Below are 17686 nucleotides of genomic sequence, written 5' to 3' on the forward strand. Positions count from 1 at the left end.
AAAGAAATGGTTGGAAAATTGCAATTCAAATTACATTATTTCAAAGAGTATCGAAATATTATGCAAGTAATAAATTGTTATTAACTTTCTGCTTGTTTTATACCAATAATGAGGTGCCAAAAAACCAACTTCAAGAATTTCTTTAGTTTTACTATACGGCGCTCTCAAATAAACTAGAAATTGTGGGCACAAGCTTTATAGATTTTTGCAAGGATATGATACTTCTTAATCGATAACTTTAAAATATGTTTGAAATATCCCAAAATCAACAAAACACAGTATACAAAACTTTCAGTACATAGAGACTATTTCCTTTAAAGAGCTCACATATCGAAAACATTAATTAAAGCAATTGCATCAAACTAATTTTAGCTCCTACCATTTACGACCCTCGCTAGTACAGCAGTATGTCTTCGGACTTACAGCGCTAAAATCAACGGTTCGATTCCCCTCTGTGGGCTGAGCAGATAGATCGATGTCGCTTTGCTATAAACACACACACACACACATCCTACCATTTATATATTTCTCCAAACGTGTTTTAACAAATATATGAGACAATATTACATACCTGCTATTGAGCAAACTCTTTGAGCTTTAAATCACTAACGTAGAAAAAGTTATATTTCGAAACAAATGCAAATCTACTGCTTGTGACACATAATATTCAATATTATACTTTCGACTATTCCGTATTATATTTTCGACCACCTTGAAATTTTATCATTCAAATAGACCTCCCACAAATATTTCATCTAAATTCTTAAAGTATATGACATCTCAATCACGAAGGATATTATCGTTTATGAATTTTTGACTAATGTAGAAAATAATTTGTGTAATTGTTTTATAATTTACTCTTTCGGTATTTTTTGTAAGTAGTAGTGATGTAAAATGAGATTATAAAGCTGTAAGAAAAAACACGCTCAGATTTATTTGTATTTTTTCAAACATTCGCATGTAAAATAAACTATATCCTCACTTATCAAAGAAGATGGGAAATAAGCGTTCTCGGAAAAAATCGAAATTCGATATATCTTGTCTATGTCATACAGGCTGGTACGATGTGTTGACAATCATCTTAATTAATATAGATAAAGTTTCAAAATTTTAGAAATAACGTTTGAACAGAAATTCTGATATTACTAGAACGCATAAGTCACAAATAGAGCTGAATTAACTAATTTTCAAAAAGTTCCTGGCTAATCATTTAATGTTAAACCTATTATCTCACTGTTCAACTTACAAACTGAATTAGAAAACAAAATAGTTGAATAACTCGATTACTGAATGGGACTGAACTAATTCACTTATTATTTTTATTATTTCACTAATTCGAATATTGTACCCTCATTTCTATCTAATTTTCGGATTCTAGATTCTACAGATGTCTCAACTTTCATGTAATTTATAGATATTGCATCAACGTTACGTAATGTTACATCTTCTCTGACAGTAAAACCTTAAAATTAAAATGATAAAAATATATAAGTAACAACAAATACAATCATTGGACCTCTGCAATTAATACGTGATTAAGTAAGGCTTCTTATACAACAACTTAAACCCAAAATAATCCAATACAAAGGAACACCTTTATACCTATATTAAAAATAATAAAATAATTAATATAAAATTATATATTCAAACATCTAACACCACCCTCTACATTCCGACACTCAGTTACACAACCCCTTTCAAACATGTGGTCAGCTTCCGGTCAGTTACCTCTTTCTTTTTGATTTATAGATCCCAGCCACTCGGTGGCCCTGAACAGGGAGCGTTTGGTGTGTTGTTGGTTTGCCGCTTCTTGTCGTTCTTCTTCGTATCAGCCTGGACTACGCCCTCTCTGTTACCTTCAATCACCCGGCCTTTTCGTTGCTTTTCTCTGAAACTATTTTCAATACGTCAACATCCGGCATACTGCATCATCAGGAGAAATTAAACACAATCTATGACAGCATTAAAATCCTAACGCGAACAGGGCGAAGGGGGACATAAATATCCCTGATTATCCCAGTCGGGAAATTCATCTTCCTTCAAAAACTAAATACCTGCCAAGAAATTTTCTTTCTTTGTAAACCTGACGATGACCGAAAATGGTCGAAACGTTGTTCGCTCCTCATCGTAAAATATTTTCTCAACCCAAACGAGCCGTTTTTACATATATATTTTTCTATAAGTGGGTTTCTCGTCATCACTGAAGTTCAGTGCTGTAAATTTGTGGACTTACTTCTGTCCTACTGGAAATCAAGTTTTCATTTACAAGGCAGCACATATAATTTCAAAATATACAATACATATAAAAACGTTATAGAATACGTTAAAACAACCCATCAAAATATACAATGAAAACCCTTTAAATAATACAGAAAGCCGTTAAATATAACTCTGATAAACAAATTAAATTTCGGTTAAAAGGTTAGCATCACCTACAAAAGTTGTAATGTTTTCAAACGAGACCCAAAATTTGAACGTTTTAGAATATTTGACTATTCTTCTCGAGAAAAATAAAGATGAATTTTCAACTATTCGAAAGCGTTCGAAGTTTGAGTTTCGCTTGAAAACTATACAAATTAAATGAAGGCCTTTTAAATGACATACGAAATCAAATATCTAAAAATGATATATGAAAACAAATATCTGGAAATTACACATAAAATCAAATATCTGGAAATGACACATGAAATCAAATATCTGAAAATTACATACGAAATCAAATGTCTAGAAATGACATACGAAATCAAATATCTAAAAATGACATACCAATTAAGCATCTAAAAATGACACAAGAAATCAAATATCTGGAAATTACACACAAAATCAAATTCTGGAAATGTCACATGAAATAAAATATCTGGAAATGACACGTCAAATCTTTCGAGTGTAACGGATTTACTATTATACATTTATTTTAATATCAATGCTTGTTTCAGTTCAATATATATTTAGAAATGCATGTGACGTATATTGTTAAATTATATTGCGAAAGTCCTGCCTATTTTTTAAATTTGTGGCCCGGCGTGGCCAGGTGGTTAAGGTACTCGACTCGTAAGCTGAGAGTCGCAGGTTCGAATCCCCGTCACACCAAACATGCTCGCCTTTTCAGCCGTGAGGGCATTATAATGTTATGGTCAATCCCACTATTCGTTGGTAAAAAGTAGCCCAAGAGTTGGCGGTGGATGGTGATGACTAGCTGCTTTCATTCTTGTCTTACATTGCTAAATTAGAGACGTTTAGCGCAGATAGCCCTCGTGTTGCTTTGCGCGAAATTCAAACCAAACTAAACCACTTTGAAATTAGCTTCAGAAAATTGAGACAAACAATTGACCACTTAGTCAGACTAACTGAAGAGATAATAGATATCTTCAATAAAAAAACAACGCACTATCGCTTGCTTTCTCGACATTGAAAAGACATATGACACTATATGGCACAATGATCTACGGTTCCGTATGGACGAAATGGAACATCCGCGTGGAATTATTCCCCGGTTATCCAAATTCTTAGAAAACGGAAAATGTAGAATAAATGTAGAGGGATCCTTTTCTGAGTACTTTACTTGGCGTCTATCAGGAAGGTGTGGTTGACCCTATACTATTCATTATGAATGTAAACAATATGCCACTGAAAGATCCTAATTATGGACTCTCCTCGCAGTTTGCTGATGATGTGACAGTCTGGAAAAGTGCTCCAACACCAGCAATATCAGCCACAAACATATAAACACAATTAAATAGAATAAGTGAATATTGCCAAAAATATACAATAAATATAAATTTCTGTCTAACCTATGACTCAAAATTAATATGTATTAACCATTTAAATTAAATAATAAGTAAAGTCTGGCAAAGAACCAACTATGCTAGGAGTCTAACTGGCAAGAATAGTGGAGCTTTAACAGACAATATACTAAAAATTTACAAAGCATATATAAGACCAGTGATTGACGATGCAGCTACAGCTTGGATTATTGTAAGTGACAAGATAATCAAAACCTAGCTGCAAACAATACAAAACACACTCCTTACAACAGCATACAGAGTTCCCAGAATCACATCATCTAATTTCATACACAAATATTTAAACATACCAACCATAGTAGATAGACTCCTACATAGTACAATAAAGTGTTTTGATAAAAATTGGATGAAAAATGAATTATTATGCGAACTAGACAGGTTTGTTTGGTTTGGTTTGTTTTGAATTTAGCGCAAAGCTACTCTAGGGCTATCTGCGCTAGCCGTTCCTAATTTAACTATGTAAGACTAGAGGGAAGGCAGCTAGTCATCACCACCCACCGCCAACTCTTGTGCTACGCATATATGATGAAAATAGTTTTAATAATAGGGATAAATGTACGAAACTAGTACATGGATATTGTCCTGAAAAGGGTCGGAATAAACTCAGACCACTCTGACCCTAAAGCAGTAACCATACCAACCCACACTGCATGATCATGAATGTAAAGGAAGGAGGAAGAGGTCAAAGTGTACCTGACCCTTCAGGGTACATAAGATCACCCATATCCCATAGAGAGAGATATTAACCAATGTAGTAAAAAAATATAAAACGTCTCTACACTTTTCAGTCAGTCAACATAAAATTTAAAGTTTGTATTGCTTCTACACTACCTCCGAATGATATTCGGACTAAAACTTACACTGTTTTATAAAAGGCATATTTTCAATAATTTATTACCGAAAAAAAATACATCAAAAAATCGATTGATTCTGAGAAATTAGTTATCATAATTAAAACAAACACAAAATAATTATGCGATATTTAATATTTATTGATCAAATTTAGAGGTTGTCTCTGTAGCAAGTGTTCTTAATCCGGGCACTTTGCATTTTTTTTTTTATAGCAACTATTTTCGAAGGCTATTTGGGGTAGGGTTGGTGGAAGAGAAAAGTCAAACGTGTCAAGTTATTTTAATATTAAATTATCCTTTATCTTATATATCGTATACATTAAGAGGAGAACCAGGTAACATATATTTGAAGAATTGGGTTGTATAAAATATTTTTGTTATTAAGATTTGATTGATGTTAATGAAAAAAAAAAATGTCATTTTGACGATACCGTAACTGCTTGAAATTTTTAGTTACATCTTCTCGTTGGTAGCGTTACTGGTTTAATAAATGTTATATTTGCAGTTCCAGTTGTATCAACGCGTTTAGGCCTAATTAGTAATATTTATCAAACGATCCAGGGATATTTATATTTTAAGTTTTTACTATTCTAGTTTCAGAATGAAGTAAAGTTACATTGTTTTAATAAAACTTGGAATTAGTACTGATAATAATAAATATTAGGTAAATGTCGTAAGGCAAGTTCAACAAGATGAAGTACAGATAATTGTTTAAATTGAAAAGGTTCAGAAAAAGTTTTGGGAATGTCGGATTATTAAGAATAAGGAATGATTTATCTATGAAGATATGTCAAGAATAAGACTTTACTTTTTCTAATTAAGAAATAACAAATGATGTGATTATATTGAAGCATGAACTAATGAAGTTATCTGATTTTGTTATTCTATATTTTATTTATATAATAGGTTGGTATTATAGACGTTTTAGGATGGAAAGTACAAGCTAGTATGCAGCTAAGATAGACATTTGTTTCTTCAGGTCTGTCCTTGCTATCCACTTTAGTTAAACATAAAAGTTTTTAAACTTCCCTGTTATGTTTCAGGAAAACCTCATGACACAGTAATGTGTCTGCAGCTTTACGTTGTTATGAACCGGGTTTCACTTGATGGTGGACTAAGCCCAGATAGTCATTGTGTAGTTTTGTGATTAACTACAAACAAATGTGTTCCAGAAATCATTTTATCCCCATCTTGTAAAGTGTTGGCTTTCCCTATTCTGCATAATTTATTCTATAAACAAGTCACTTTATCAGAAATTTTTAAACTTTATCTGGAGCTAGTTTGTTTTAACCAAGTTTTGAGATTGTTTTTTTCTTAAATTGCTCTTACTGTATCAGTTTTCAGATAACCTTGTAAATATGATTAAAGACGTATCCTTTTTTATTCTAGAAAATGAAGATCTTATCCTATCTGTAAAATATCCAGAATCATCTATAGTAATTCTCTTCTGAACCATTTACAATAATTTAATATTCTTCATTAAATAAGGAGACTTAAAGTATATGTATTTTAAATTAGACCTAACTAGTGACTTGTATAAAAGTGAGCACATCTTTAACATGTAATTAATGTGGCTATAAATGCATCCTGAACTTCTGTTAGGTTATTTTTTCCAGTCCCTGTTTTATTGGGTTTCTGTTTATAAAAATGTAAATTGAATTCTACATAACAATTTACATTAAGCTTACTATAAAATTCCTTTGTCAATACTCACAATGAAAAACATAATAAAAATCAAGGTGATAGGTCATTTAGTTCATCAAGGCCTTTCCATACATACCAGAAAAATGAGTCAGAATATAAATAAACTGACTTGTTTTATAACCTTTCTTATATTAGTAGAGTGTGCTATTACAACAGATTTAATAATTTGTATCCTCAAAAGGGGTGGTATGGATATTAGCACTTTATTTTAAAGTACAGAACAAGGATTAACTATTAGGTCGTCTCTGGGTTAGCTCCAAGATGACCTAAGAAGGTTTAAACGTAGTTACATATTTTATTTTAAAGTTTTAATACCCATACCAGCTGTCTTGGGAATATGTTTTTATTTCAAATGGCTTTTTTGTCGTAACCAGATTTAATAATTTTTGTATGCTACAACATTTTATTTTCAGTATAAAGACCCCTCGGTGTGGATTCCTGTACGTGGTGTGGGGACCTCCCAGGGAAGGTTCTGTTCTATCTGGTTACCTTCTCTGGGATCTAAACATCCACCCACGTGTTTGCCGTGCGTGGCGACCCGTGAAGGGGAGGAGAGGATCCTGGTGGTTGAGGGTCCAACCCTAACACACCACTTTGGCCTCGATTCCTGTAGACGGGCGGCCTTTGGGTGGCCCCCCTTGGATCAATCGGCTGGTCCACTTGAGCTAGAGTCAACCATGTACCAGTGTTGGAAGTTCTCAACGGGTGTTGTGGACATTGTGCCTGATGCTGGTGTTTGGGTATAGTGCTCACGAAACCCTGGCGTTGCTGCATTGTCCTTGCGTGATTTTGTAGTGTGTCCCCTTGTAGGGCTCCATGGTGGGTGGGATCAGTGGGTACCGAAATTTTTTTTCTTTTTCCTATGGATCCTCTAAAAAATTTAAATAAAATTGTAAAAAAACAGTCAATGGGTAAGCGACCACGTCTTGAATACTCAGAACAGCAATCTTCAACATCAGTAACACACGCATCCTCATTTTCTTATATTACATTCTCTTTTGAAAAACCTTTAGGGCAAATGTCCCCATTTTTTTTATTCAAAAGGGACTAGAGGGACTTGCTGGCTCTCCAAAATCAGTAAAGAAACTTCGATCTGGTGACATATTGGTTGAAACATCCACATCCCAACACACTGAACTCCTCTTGAATTCAAAGGAAATTGGGGATATACCTATTGAGGTTACACCCCATGCTACCTTGAATTCTTCACGAGGAGTTATTGTTGAAAGGGATTTGAAGAACGTTCCCGAGTCAGAGATTCTCGCTGGTCTCTCCACTCAAGGAGTTTCTGCAGTGAGGCGCATCTCCACTCGCAAAGATGGAATTACACTGCCAACAAATACCCTTGTTTTAACATTTACTTCACCACGTGCACCTGCCACCATCAAGGCAGGTTATCTCATTTGCAGGGTTTGGCCATACATACCAAACCCTCTTCGATGTTTCCAATGTCAGAGATTCGGCCACTCAAAGACATCTTGTCGTGGTTCCCTGACATGTGCTCGTTGTGGAGGCAAGGACCACGATGCCTATGACTGTGACATGAACCCACATTGTGTAAACTGCAATGGTTCTCACCCCTCTTACTTTCATTCTTGCCCAAAATGGTTGGAGGAAAAAGAGGTGCAGCGTTTGAAAACGACACATAACATTAGTTATCCTGAGGCTCGAAATTGCTGTCCACAACTCTATCTTGGACATATGCTGCTGCACTTCATTCCACAACTACAGTGGGAGTGCAGACAGATCTCTCTGTGCCTCCAAGAGAATCGTTTTCAAAACAAATGAAAAGCCTTTTGACCTCCGTGGTTAAAAAGGTTGATGAATCGACTTCCACACCTATCTCTGTTCCTCCCATACCTTCCAACAAACCTCAAGATCCACGTCCTTCAGTTTCAAATACAGGCATTTCTTCTGATACATCTTTTCTTCCACCACAAGAGACAAAACAATTATTCGTTCGCGTCCTCAGTCACTGGATTCCCCTTCCAATAACAAAACCTGCCCACCCGACACAGAGCAGGATCCATGGAGGTTGATAGACCTCCTCCGACTAAAGACAGTAAAGGAAAAAAGACGTGGTCGTAAACCGAAGGGTTCTCCAGCCACTTCACCTACCTGTTCTTAAAAATGGCCACCTTGATACAATGGAACTGTCGAGGTTTACGTTCTAATCTGGATGATATCAAAACGCTGATTGCTTCCTACCATCCTGTTTGTCTTTCTTTACAAGAAACATTTCTCAAAACTGCTGATAGTGTCTTCATTCAGCAGTTTTCTCTGTACAGAAATGACAGGTTGTGTGATGGTCGAGTACATGGAGGGGTGGCCCTTGGAGCCTGTAGCCATCCGTGTTTCCTTGGGTCATACCATCACTGTTTGTTCTCTGTACCTGTCCCCTGGAAAGACATATGATCAATCAGATCTTGATGCTCGTTGAACAATTGCCATCTCCATTTCTAATCCTAGGGATTTTAATGGACATCATCCCTCTGGGGAAGTGCTATTGATGGGAGGGGTCGATCTGTAGAGCGGATGCTCTCTGATCACAATCTTTCTCTTTTCAATACTGGTTCTTCCACTTACTTTCATGCACCTAGTCAGTCCTTTACTGCTATTGATCTCTCAGTTTGCTCCCCTTCATTATTCTCCCATTTTTCATGGAGGGTTGACAGTAATCCACTAGGCAGTGATCATTTTCCCGATCCTTTTGAGAGAGACTGGCGTGGTCGATGCCACCCTACCCGCGTGCCCGGTGGAAGCTGGATCAGGCAGACTGGTCCACTTTCACTGCTCTTGCAGAACTTGATCCTGCCATCGTAAATCAGCCATCAATAGACGACTGTGTAGCAGTGGTAACTGACTGTATTACACATGCAGCTGCTCAGTGTATTCCTAAAACCTCGACACGTTTTCCACGATATCCTCGTCCGTGGTGGAATCCTGCTTGCCACTTAGCATGGAAGGCTCAAAGCGGGCCTGGGATACTTTTCGTAGATATCCCACACTTTCAAACCGGTTGCTTTCCAACGGGCCCGTGCACATGCTAGGTGGGTAAGGCGTCACAGCCAGAAGGAATCTTGGATTAAGTTCACAACCAGTATATCTTCTACCACCAGTTCCAAGATCATATGGGACAGGATTCGAAAGGTTAATGGACACTACAATTCTATCCCTCTCGATCTTACTCTCTGATGGTCAGGAGGTGACTGATGTTGAACATCGCTAACACTCTAGGTGAAAGCTTTTGCCGGTATCTAGCACTTCTGCTTGTTCCTCCACCTTCCTGGCCATCAAGACTCTGGCAGAGTGATCACCTCTTTCCTTTCGAACTGATTGTTTCTTTGACTATAATTGTCCCTTTACCCTGGTGGAACTAAAAATGGCCCTTCATCGGTCTGCCAGTACGTCTGTTGGACCTGATGATATTCATTATGACATGCTGCACCATGTATCTCCTGCTTCTCTTGATGTCCTTCTGATTGTTTTCAACCGGATCTGGCAGGAGAATGTTTTTCCTGATGCCTGGTGCCAGGCTATTATTTTACCTTTCTCTAAGCCAGGAAAGATCCCAAGATTCCTTCAAACTACCGTCCAATTGCTTTTGACGAGCTGTCTCTGTAAGACATTAGAAAGGATGGTCAATGCTCATCTTGTTTGGTTCCTTGAATCAAACAACCTCCTCTCACCCACCCAGTGTGGGTTCCGTCAACAGCACTCCACCACAGACCACCTAATTCGTCTTGAAACATCTATCAGAGAAGCCTTTCTCAACCGCCAACATCTTGTATCAATATTCTTTGACATAGAGAGGCTTACGACACAACATGGAGGTATGGCGCTTTCTGAGATCTCCATACATATGGGTTCGTGGCCATCTACCCATGTTTATTAAAAAATTTTTAATGGACAGGAGATTCCAAGTTTGTGTGGGTTCGACACTTTCCCGTTCTTTTGTACAGGAACTTGGAGTCCCTCAAGGCTGTGTATTGAGTGTTACACTCTTCAGTATAAAGATAAATGCCATCACTGAACAACTCCCTCTCACTGTTGCGAATGGGCTGTATGTCGACGACTTTCACATCTCATGTCAGTCGTCAAACATGAGATATATTGAGGCAACTACAAACCGCCCTCAATTGTGTATGGAAGTGGACTCTGGCTGACGGCTTTAATTTCTCTCTCTCCAAAACTGTATGCCTGCACTTTTGCCGCTGGCGGGGTATTCACCCTGATCCTGAACTTCATATCGGTGAAGTTTTGCTGCCAGTGGTCCGGAGACCAAGTTCTTGGGGCTTATCTTTGATCGTAAACTGACCTTTATACCACACTTAAAGCAGCTTCGGGTCAAATGCACAAGAGCACTGAACATCCTCCGTGTTCTCTCTTTTACCAGTTGGGGGGCAGATTGCTGTTCAATGTTAAAGGTATATCGTGCTCTTATTAGATCGAAACTCTATTATGGATCAATGGTCTGTGGCTCTGCCAGACTCGCCTTAAAGATGCTGGACCCGTTCATCACCAAGGACTTGACTCTGCACTGGGGCTTTCTGTACCTCTCCAGTTCAAAGTATATACATTGAATCTCATGAACCTTCTCTACACCTTCACCGTTTGCAACTATCTTTACAATATACTTCGAAACTTCATTCCTTACCAAAGCATCCCACCTGGAAATGTGTTTTCCTTCCTCGGTGGGCAGTACTTTTTCAGAACAGACGATCTGTCATTGCTCCGTTTGGCCTTCGCATCCAGGAGCAATTGGATGAATTGGGTCTGTCCTTGGATAACATTGCAGATTCCACAGGTCGGCCCATCCCACCATGGCTTATTACAGCCCCCAAATGTAACCTTTCTTTCAGTCACCTAAAAAAGGCAGATACTCCAGATTGGAAGTACCGTCTTTTATTCAATGAATATCTTTCAAACAATCATTCACTTCCCATTTATACAGATGGTTCCAAATCAGGTAATTCAGTGGGCTCTGCTATGGTTTGCTATGGGTCATTAGTTGCTCGCAGAATCCCTTCTACAGCTTCTGTGTTCACTGCTGAACTATCTCTTGCCCTGGATCATATTGCAGCTGAGCAGTACTCCAACTGCACTATTTATACTAATTCGCTTAGTTCGATACTTGCCTTGGAATCGCTACACGTTAGCTCACATCCTATTCTCGCTGATATTCAAAACCGACTTGCCCATTTCTCATTAGCAGCTACTTCAATCCAGTTTTTCTGGGGACCAGGCCATGTTGGTATTCGCGGGAATGAGCTTGCAGACATGGCAGCTAAATATGTCTGCTTCAGCACCATCACTCCTATGGCCTATTCCGTACATGGACTATGGTGTTGTCTTCAAGGCTCGGCTCCGTGCCAGCTGGCAGTCCACTTGGAATGAGCAGCGTGACAACAAACTTTTCAAATCAAACCCAAAATTGGACTTTGGCCATCTAGCTTCCGTAAAGTTCGAAGGAGGAAGTTGTTCTCACTAGGCTATGCATTGGTCACAGTTTTAACTCATCATTTTCTTTTATCTGGAACTGATGCACCAATGTGTAGTTTGTGTAACACTCAAATCACTATCAGCCACGTTTTACTTTCTTGCCATCGTTACAATTCTCAACGACGGCAATATTTTAAACATATTTTTTTCCAGGGTCAATCTGTAACATTGGACAGAGTTGATGGTGACTCTGTCCACCTTGATAATGTTTTAATTTTTTAATGGCCATTAACCTTTTTAATCTCATTTAAGTGTTGCATATTTATTCATTACACCTTTTTAATTGTGGTTCTTTTTTTATAGTTTTAATCTCTCTCCTTCAATTTGACATTGGACAATGGCCAGAACATTAAATAATTAGACACCAGGACTGGAAAGGCCAACTTCAGGTGACTAACGCTCCTGTTTGAACTATCCGTTTGAACTACTCGTTAGTCATCCTGGAAGTTGTTATTATACTTTTGCTGCATATCATTTCACACTTTTACTACTTAACTTTTAGTACTGGCCATATTGACTCATAACCCGAACCAGGACTGGAAAGACCAACTTCAGGTGACTGACGGTGGTTTTATACTTACCTGTTAGTCTTCCTGGCGGGTATGATCATTACCATTCTGCTACAGGTAGTTCTTTACAACTTTGTTGACTGGATGTCAACATTGGTTTTTACGCCATTTTCTGTTTTAATTGCCATTTTGCTTTTATCTTCAATTACTTTTACAAATTTTACTCCATTTACTTGACTTTATCTTTTTACTGGACATTTGGCTACTCATTATTACGATTTTGCGGAGTGTCTTTTAAAACTTTTATTCTTTTACATTTTGATAACAGCTGCTATGACACATAACCCGGAACCAGGACTGGAAAGGCCAACTTCAGGTGATTGACGGTGGTTCTTGAACTTACCTGTTAGTCTTCCTGGTGGGTTATGATCATTACCTTTTTGCTAGAGTAAATACCTTACAACTTCTTATACTCTACCTTCTATCTTAACATTGTAGACTAAGTGTCAACATTGGTTTTATACTTTTTTGTTTTACCTTCATTTCCATTTATGTCTATTACTACATTTATTTATTTATTTATTTTTATTTTTACATTTTTACCGAATGTCTGGCGCAGATAGCCTTGCTGCTTTGTGCCATAAAACACTAAATCAATCAATCAATCAATCAGTATAAAGAACTGATAAAAACATGCAGAATATATATATATATATATATATATATATATATATATATTAATTCAAGGTATGTAGTGTTATGTTTTGGGACAGTAAGGGGCTTATTGATCTATCTTGGCTGTTGCATCCCCTAATTATATCTGTTAAATAAATTTTTAGAAGTATTAAAACTATCCCATCTCATTTATATAGTTATCAGGTTTTTTTTATTAGTTTTGTTTTAAATTCTCTGCTTTTACAACATTTAAAGGTCAACCACTCTGTTAGAAACAAACCAAAAAGTTTTAATTATTTAATGTTCTCATCCATCCATACCTTCCACTAAACCCTTTTTTGTAATTCATTGTCCTTTCTAAGGTAAAGACCCCAAGACTGGACACAGTACTCTAAATGTGGCCTGACCAGTGATCTGTTCAATGAAATCATAACCTCTTTAGACTTGTATTCAATATTTCTATAGATATAACCTAAAATCCTATTTGCTGTACTACTATCAACAACATACTGTTTGGATGGCTTTAGAGACTGATCAACCATTACACTTTTATAACACTGTTAAGGTTATACCCATCCAAATTATAAACTCAGGTTATAATAACCCGTATATACTATTTATTACAACACACTTGATTGTACTTACAATCATATAAAACATTTTAAGGCTCAACATCATAAAATTTAATCCATAAGTAATGTGCTCAATAGTATTAATCTAATTTATTAAGAAAAAAACATTAGAGATATTTGACAGAAAATGACTTTTATTTTGTTTTCCATCTACAAATTAATAAATATTTACTTTAAGAGATTAAAATTACATAGTGTGACAAACACTATAAATCATGTTTACAGAGCTGTTGTCACTTGTAAGATTGTCAGAGTTAAGTAAATCTTAATTTATCACAATTTTTCTGTTGTATCATAAGATTCAGTAACTGGAAAGGCTGCTCTTAACACTGAAAAACATTACAAGTTGGAAATGGTTATTTTCCTTTCTAGTTGCATGTAATCTATATACCACACAAAAGGACTATGGGGGTTTTTTTACCTTCCTTTGTTATTCCTTGAATGTTGATAATAGAAATGCTAACCCCACAGTTTTACTATGATGGTATGTCTTTAAATAATGACCTTATTTTCAAGAGTGTTTGGGCAGCTTCAATTATAAGATGATCATTGTGTCTTTTGAGTCTGTTCACTACTATTATTATTATTTTGCCCCACCATGGTTATAAGGATTTGACACCATTTCTTAACCTTTTCAATACAGGGGACCAGCTCCTTTTTTATTAACTGTTAATTGTAATATTAATGCTATCTTTTATATAAAAATGTTGATTCATCAGCAGTTATGTTAATGTAATATTAATCAGTTGAGTGGAAAACATTTTTTTTTGTTTGTGGGTCATAGTGATAAAGTTGGATGATTTTAATCTCTCCTCTCCAGATGGGGAGAGTGTCGCTGATATTCATCTTTTTGTAGTTTTCTCTGTGGAAATACTTAACTAAATTACATTAAACTTAGAACCAGTTTCCTCTATACTTTATCCTCAACTGGCAGGAAATGGTATTTTTAAGTTTCAAGTTGATATACTAACTTGGTTAGTGTTGCTATCCTTTTCTGTACTTTATCTTTGATCAGATTTTGAGTGTTAAGTCAGGTGATTGTGTTGCTGTTGTTCCATTTCTTACTGTTGTAACTGTTTGTAGGTCGTTCTGACTCCACTGTATTATAAAAATTCTGAAGTTTATTACATATGGGTTATTTTGACCCACATTATTACTTAGGGTGCAAATACCAGTTGAGAATTAAAAGGACAGATGCAGTCGTAACAGTATCAATTATGTTCTTAGGTAGTTGTTTAGGCACAGTATTCATGATGAAATTTTTTGAATGAAGAACGACTACATGTGCTATAGCAAATCTTTTAAGCCTGTATTACTTTACTTTCTGCAAATGCCTGTGACATTTAATAACTCTAAACCAGGACTGGAAAGGCCAACTTCAGGTGACTGATGTTGATGTTTGAACTTACCTGTTAGTCATCCTGGTGAGTTATAATTGAAATTATGCTACAGAAAGCCCTTTACAACTTGTATTACTGTAATTTCTCTATTACTGCAGTAAATTAGGTATAAAAATTGGATTTTTAATTCAAAAATTAAACTTTGTTTTATTTTACCTTGATTCCTTTTATGAATTTTAATAATTTTACTTTAATGTTTTACCAGATGTTTGGTGCAGATAGCCTAGTTGCTTTGTGCCATAAAATTCCAAACCAACCAACCAACCAACAACTGCATGTTGTAGAAACACAGAATTTTGAAAGTATTCATCTTGAAGGGAAAATTAAGAGACTTCAAACATTATCTACATGTGTTTCTACAACAGGTAGTTGTTATCCATTCAACTAAGTTTCATCATTCATGTTGTTAACATAGGAAATAGGTTTAGCAAAACAAATCTGTAATTATTCACTATATTATAAATAGAAGTAAAACAAAGTAAAAATGAAATTTATCTTGATATATTTTAGATGTTAGTGAAGTATGAAATATCATTGTATATGAACATTTTTATGAGCTTGAAAAGAGTGGCAGTACACAGGTGAAGGTACTACACATTTTGTACTGTGGGTACATTTTTGCCATAAGTTTTATCTTGTTTTAGCTTTAACTACATGATTTACTATTTCATTTGTTTCTATATTGTAAAATGTTTAATATTTTGTTATGAGAAGCTTTAAGAAATTAAATAATTGGAACTATTTATTTTTAAATGTTAAACAGAAAGTTCTCTACTGTTCTAGACTTGTTAAACAGCTGTTTTATTGTGGCAGGTCTTGATGTTTCTTTTTGTAGAAGGAACTCGATGTTATTATAAATGTGTTATCAACATTGAAGTGTAAGGGAGTAGAAAATGTCAGTTTTTAAAGGGGTCAAAATGACCTATTTCAAGTGCTAAAGAGATGGCTTTGATAATAACCTACTTATGAAACTAATCATTGTTAATTTAAACTGTTGAACTTTGCTTTCTGTTTATTTATTTGTATAAAAACTGATAAAAAGAAATGACCGGAAACTACTGGATACCAAAACCATTTTGTATAAAACTGGTAATACACAAAACAACTTCCCCAGTGATGTTTTTACATACTGCTACTGAATCCATTCTTCATATATCTGAACAAACATGCTACATATTGGTGCCTCTGGATTAAAGTTTAAAACACATGGTGACCATGTGATTGCATACACACCTGTACCTCTTCAGAGGAAAAATTGTTCTCTTCCCTGCAGATGGTTGGTATCTTCAGTCTGTTCATGAGTGTCTGTTTGTAATGTACATGATGTAGTGTCATACTTAATACCATGCCTAATTACTGAGGATAAGTGTTGACTTTTTCTCAGAGATCATTGCAATTGATTTAGATTCCTGTCAGAACATGGTGGAGAAGGAAAGAATGTTTTTAAATCAACAGTCTTATCAGAGCTGTTTGGTAATATCATGAAGATTTCATCTAAAACAGTTCAAACTAGGAATATTTCATGTGCCAAGGCAACAAATGCACAGACCTTGACCCAGAAAACTCTGTTGTACGTGTATTAAAGTTTACAATTAAGGTGATGATGTCATAGGTTGTAACAATGAAAACTGTCATTAAATGTGGCTCCATTATTTGGTATGTCAGTATGAAAAGGGCACCAAAGAAAGACCAGTTTTGTTCAGAGTGCAGAAAGTGACCTGGCTTGAAGATAACTAAGAAATGACAAAAAATGTTTCGTAGTAAACAAATGTAAAATTACTGTGGTGAAAAAAATAGTAAAAAATAAAATTATAGATTTAAAATGTATTCAGTATTTATTTTGTTTTTTCTATAATACATTCTTCAATGTTTGACATTGGAATACTCATTTCATTATATAAAGGAACTTTGTCAGGACATTTTATTTGAATGACAGTTTATCCTGAATCAAAATCCTTATCTGGATCTGTGCTTACAAATGTTTTTTGGTGTTATTTATTGGGTTAATATTTAATCGGGGACTAATAGCCTAATATAAATCATTCCATGAAGTATAATTCATCTTTATTTAGAAGTGAAGGATTATATTTTGAACTAATGACAGGTTGTTTTTTTATCCCTTGATGTGATCCTCTATTTTTTTTGCAACAGATTTGTTAAAGAAATAATAAAAACTATCTGAATGCTGTTGTATATTTCATATCTTAGTTTTCCTGACAAGAAAAGTAATGGTAATTTCCCCTCATGATAATGTAACCATAAGTCTTATCAACTGGCACTACATGATACTGCCTACTTGCTGTGTTAACTGGCACTACATGATACTGCCTACTTGCTGTGTTTAATACATCGTTCTGGAATGTGTCTTATTTTTGCTGTACATTTCATGTGTCAATTGTTTTTCATATGTACATTATTTTTTAGTCAAATGGCATGACAGACTTTTACAAATGTGATAAGGCACAGATGACAGTTATTTTGTCAGTTTTGGTATTGTATAATTTTTTGTGGAGAAAAATAATCAGTTGGAAGTGTTGTTTGAAGAATTTTATGGATTATGTGGTATTTTCCTAGTGGCCTCCAAGTTTCATTGGGGTCAGCTGCTTCTTT

At 35.6% G+C, this 17686-nt stretch overlaps 2 protein-coding genes across 2 annotated transcripts in view; one reads left to right on the forward strand and one right to left on the reverse strand.

The window, feature by feature from the left end:
- Positions 1-4881: 4881 nt before the first annotated feature.
- Positions 4882-17686, forward strand: part of Rab3 (RAS oncogene family member Rab3) — a 111466-nt gene continuing 98661 nt past the window's right edge. Inside the window, exon 1 of the mRNA XM_076496950.1 lies at positions 4882-4989. The gene's annotated coding sequence lies outside the window, so the exon portion shown is untranslated. The remainder of the gene's footprint in view (positions 4990-17686) is intronic.
- LOC143250008 (actin-binding protein IPP-like) overlaps positions 6593-17686 on the reverse strand; it is a 40552-nt gene continuing 29458 nt past the window's right edge. The window contains exon 5 of the mRNA XM_076500642.1: positions 6593-6624. Coding sequence (XP_076356757.1) covers positions 6593-6624 — 32 coding nt within the window. The remainder of the gene's footprint in view (positions 6625-17686) is intronic.

This window comes from Tachypleus tridentatus, chromosome 4, assembly GCF_004210375.1.
Source record: "Tachypleus tridentatus isolate NWPU-2018 chromosome 4, ASM421037v1, whole genome shotgun sequence".
In the NCBI taxonomy this organism is placed as follows: Eukaryota; Metazoa; Arthropoda; class Merostomata; order Xiphosura; family Limulidae; genus Tachypleus; species Tachypleus tridentatus.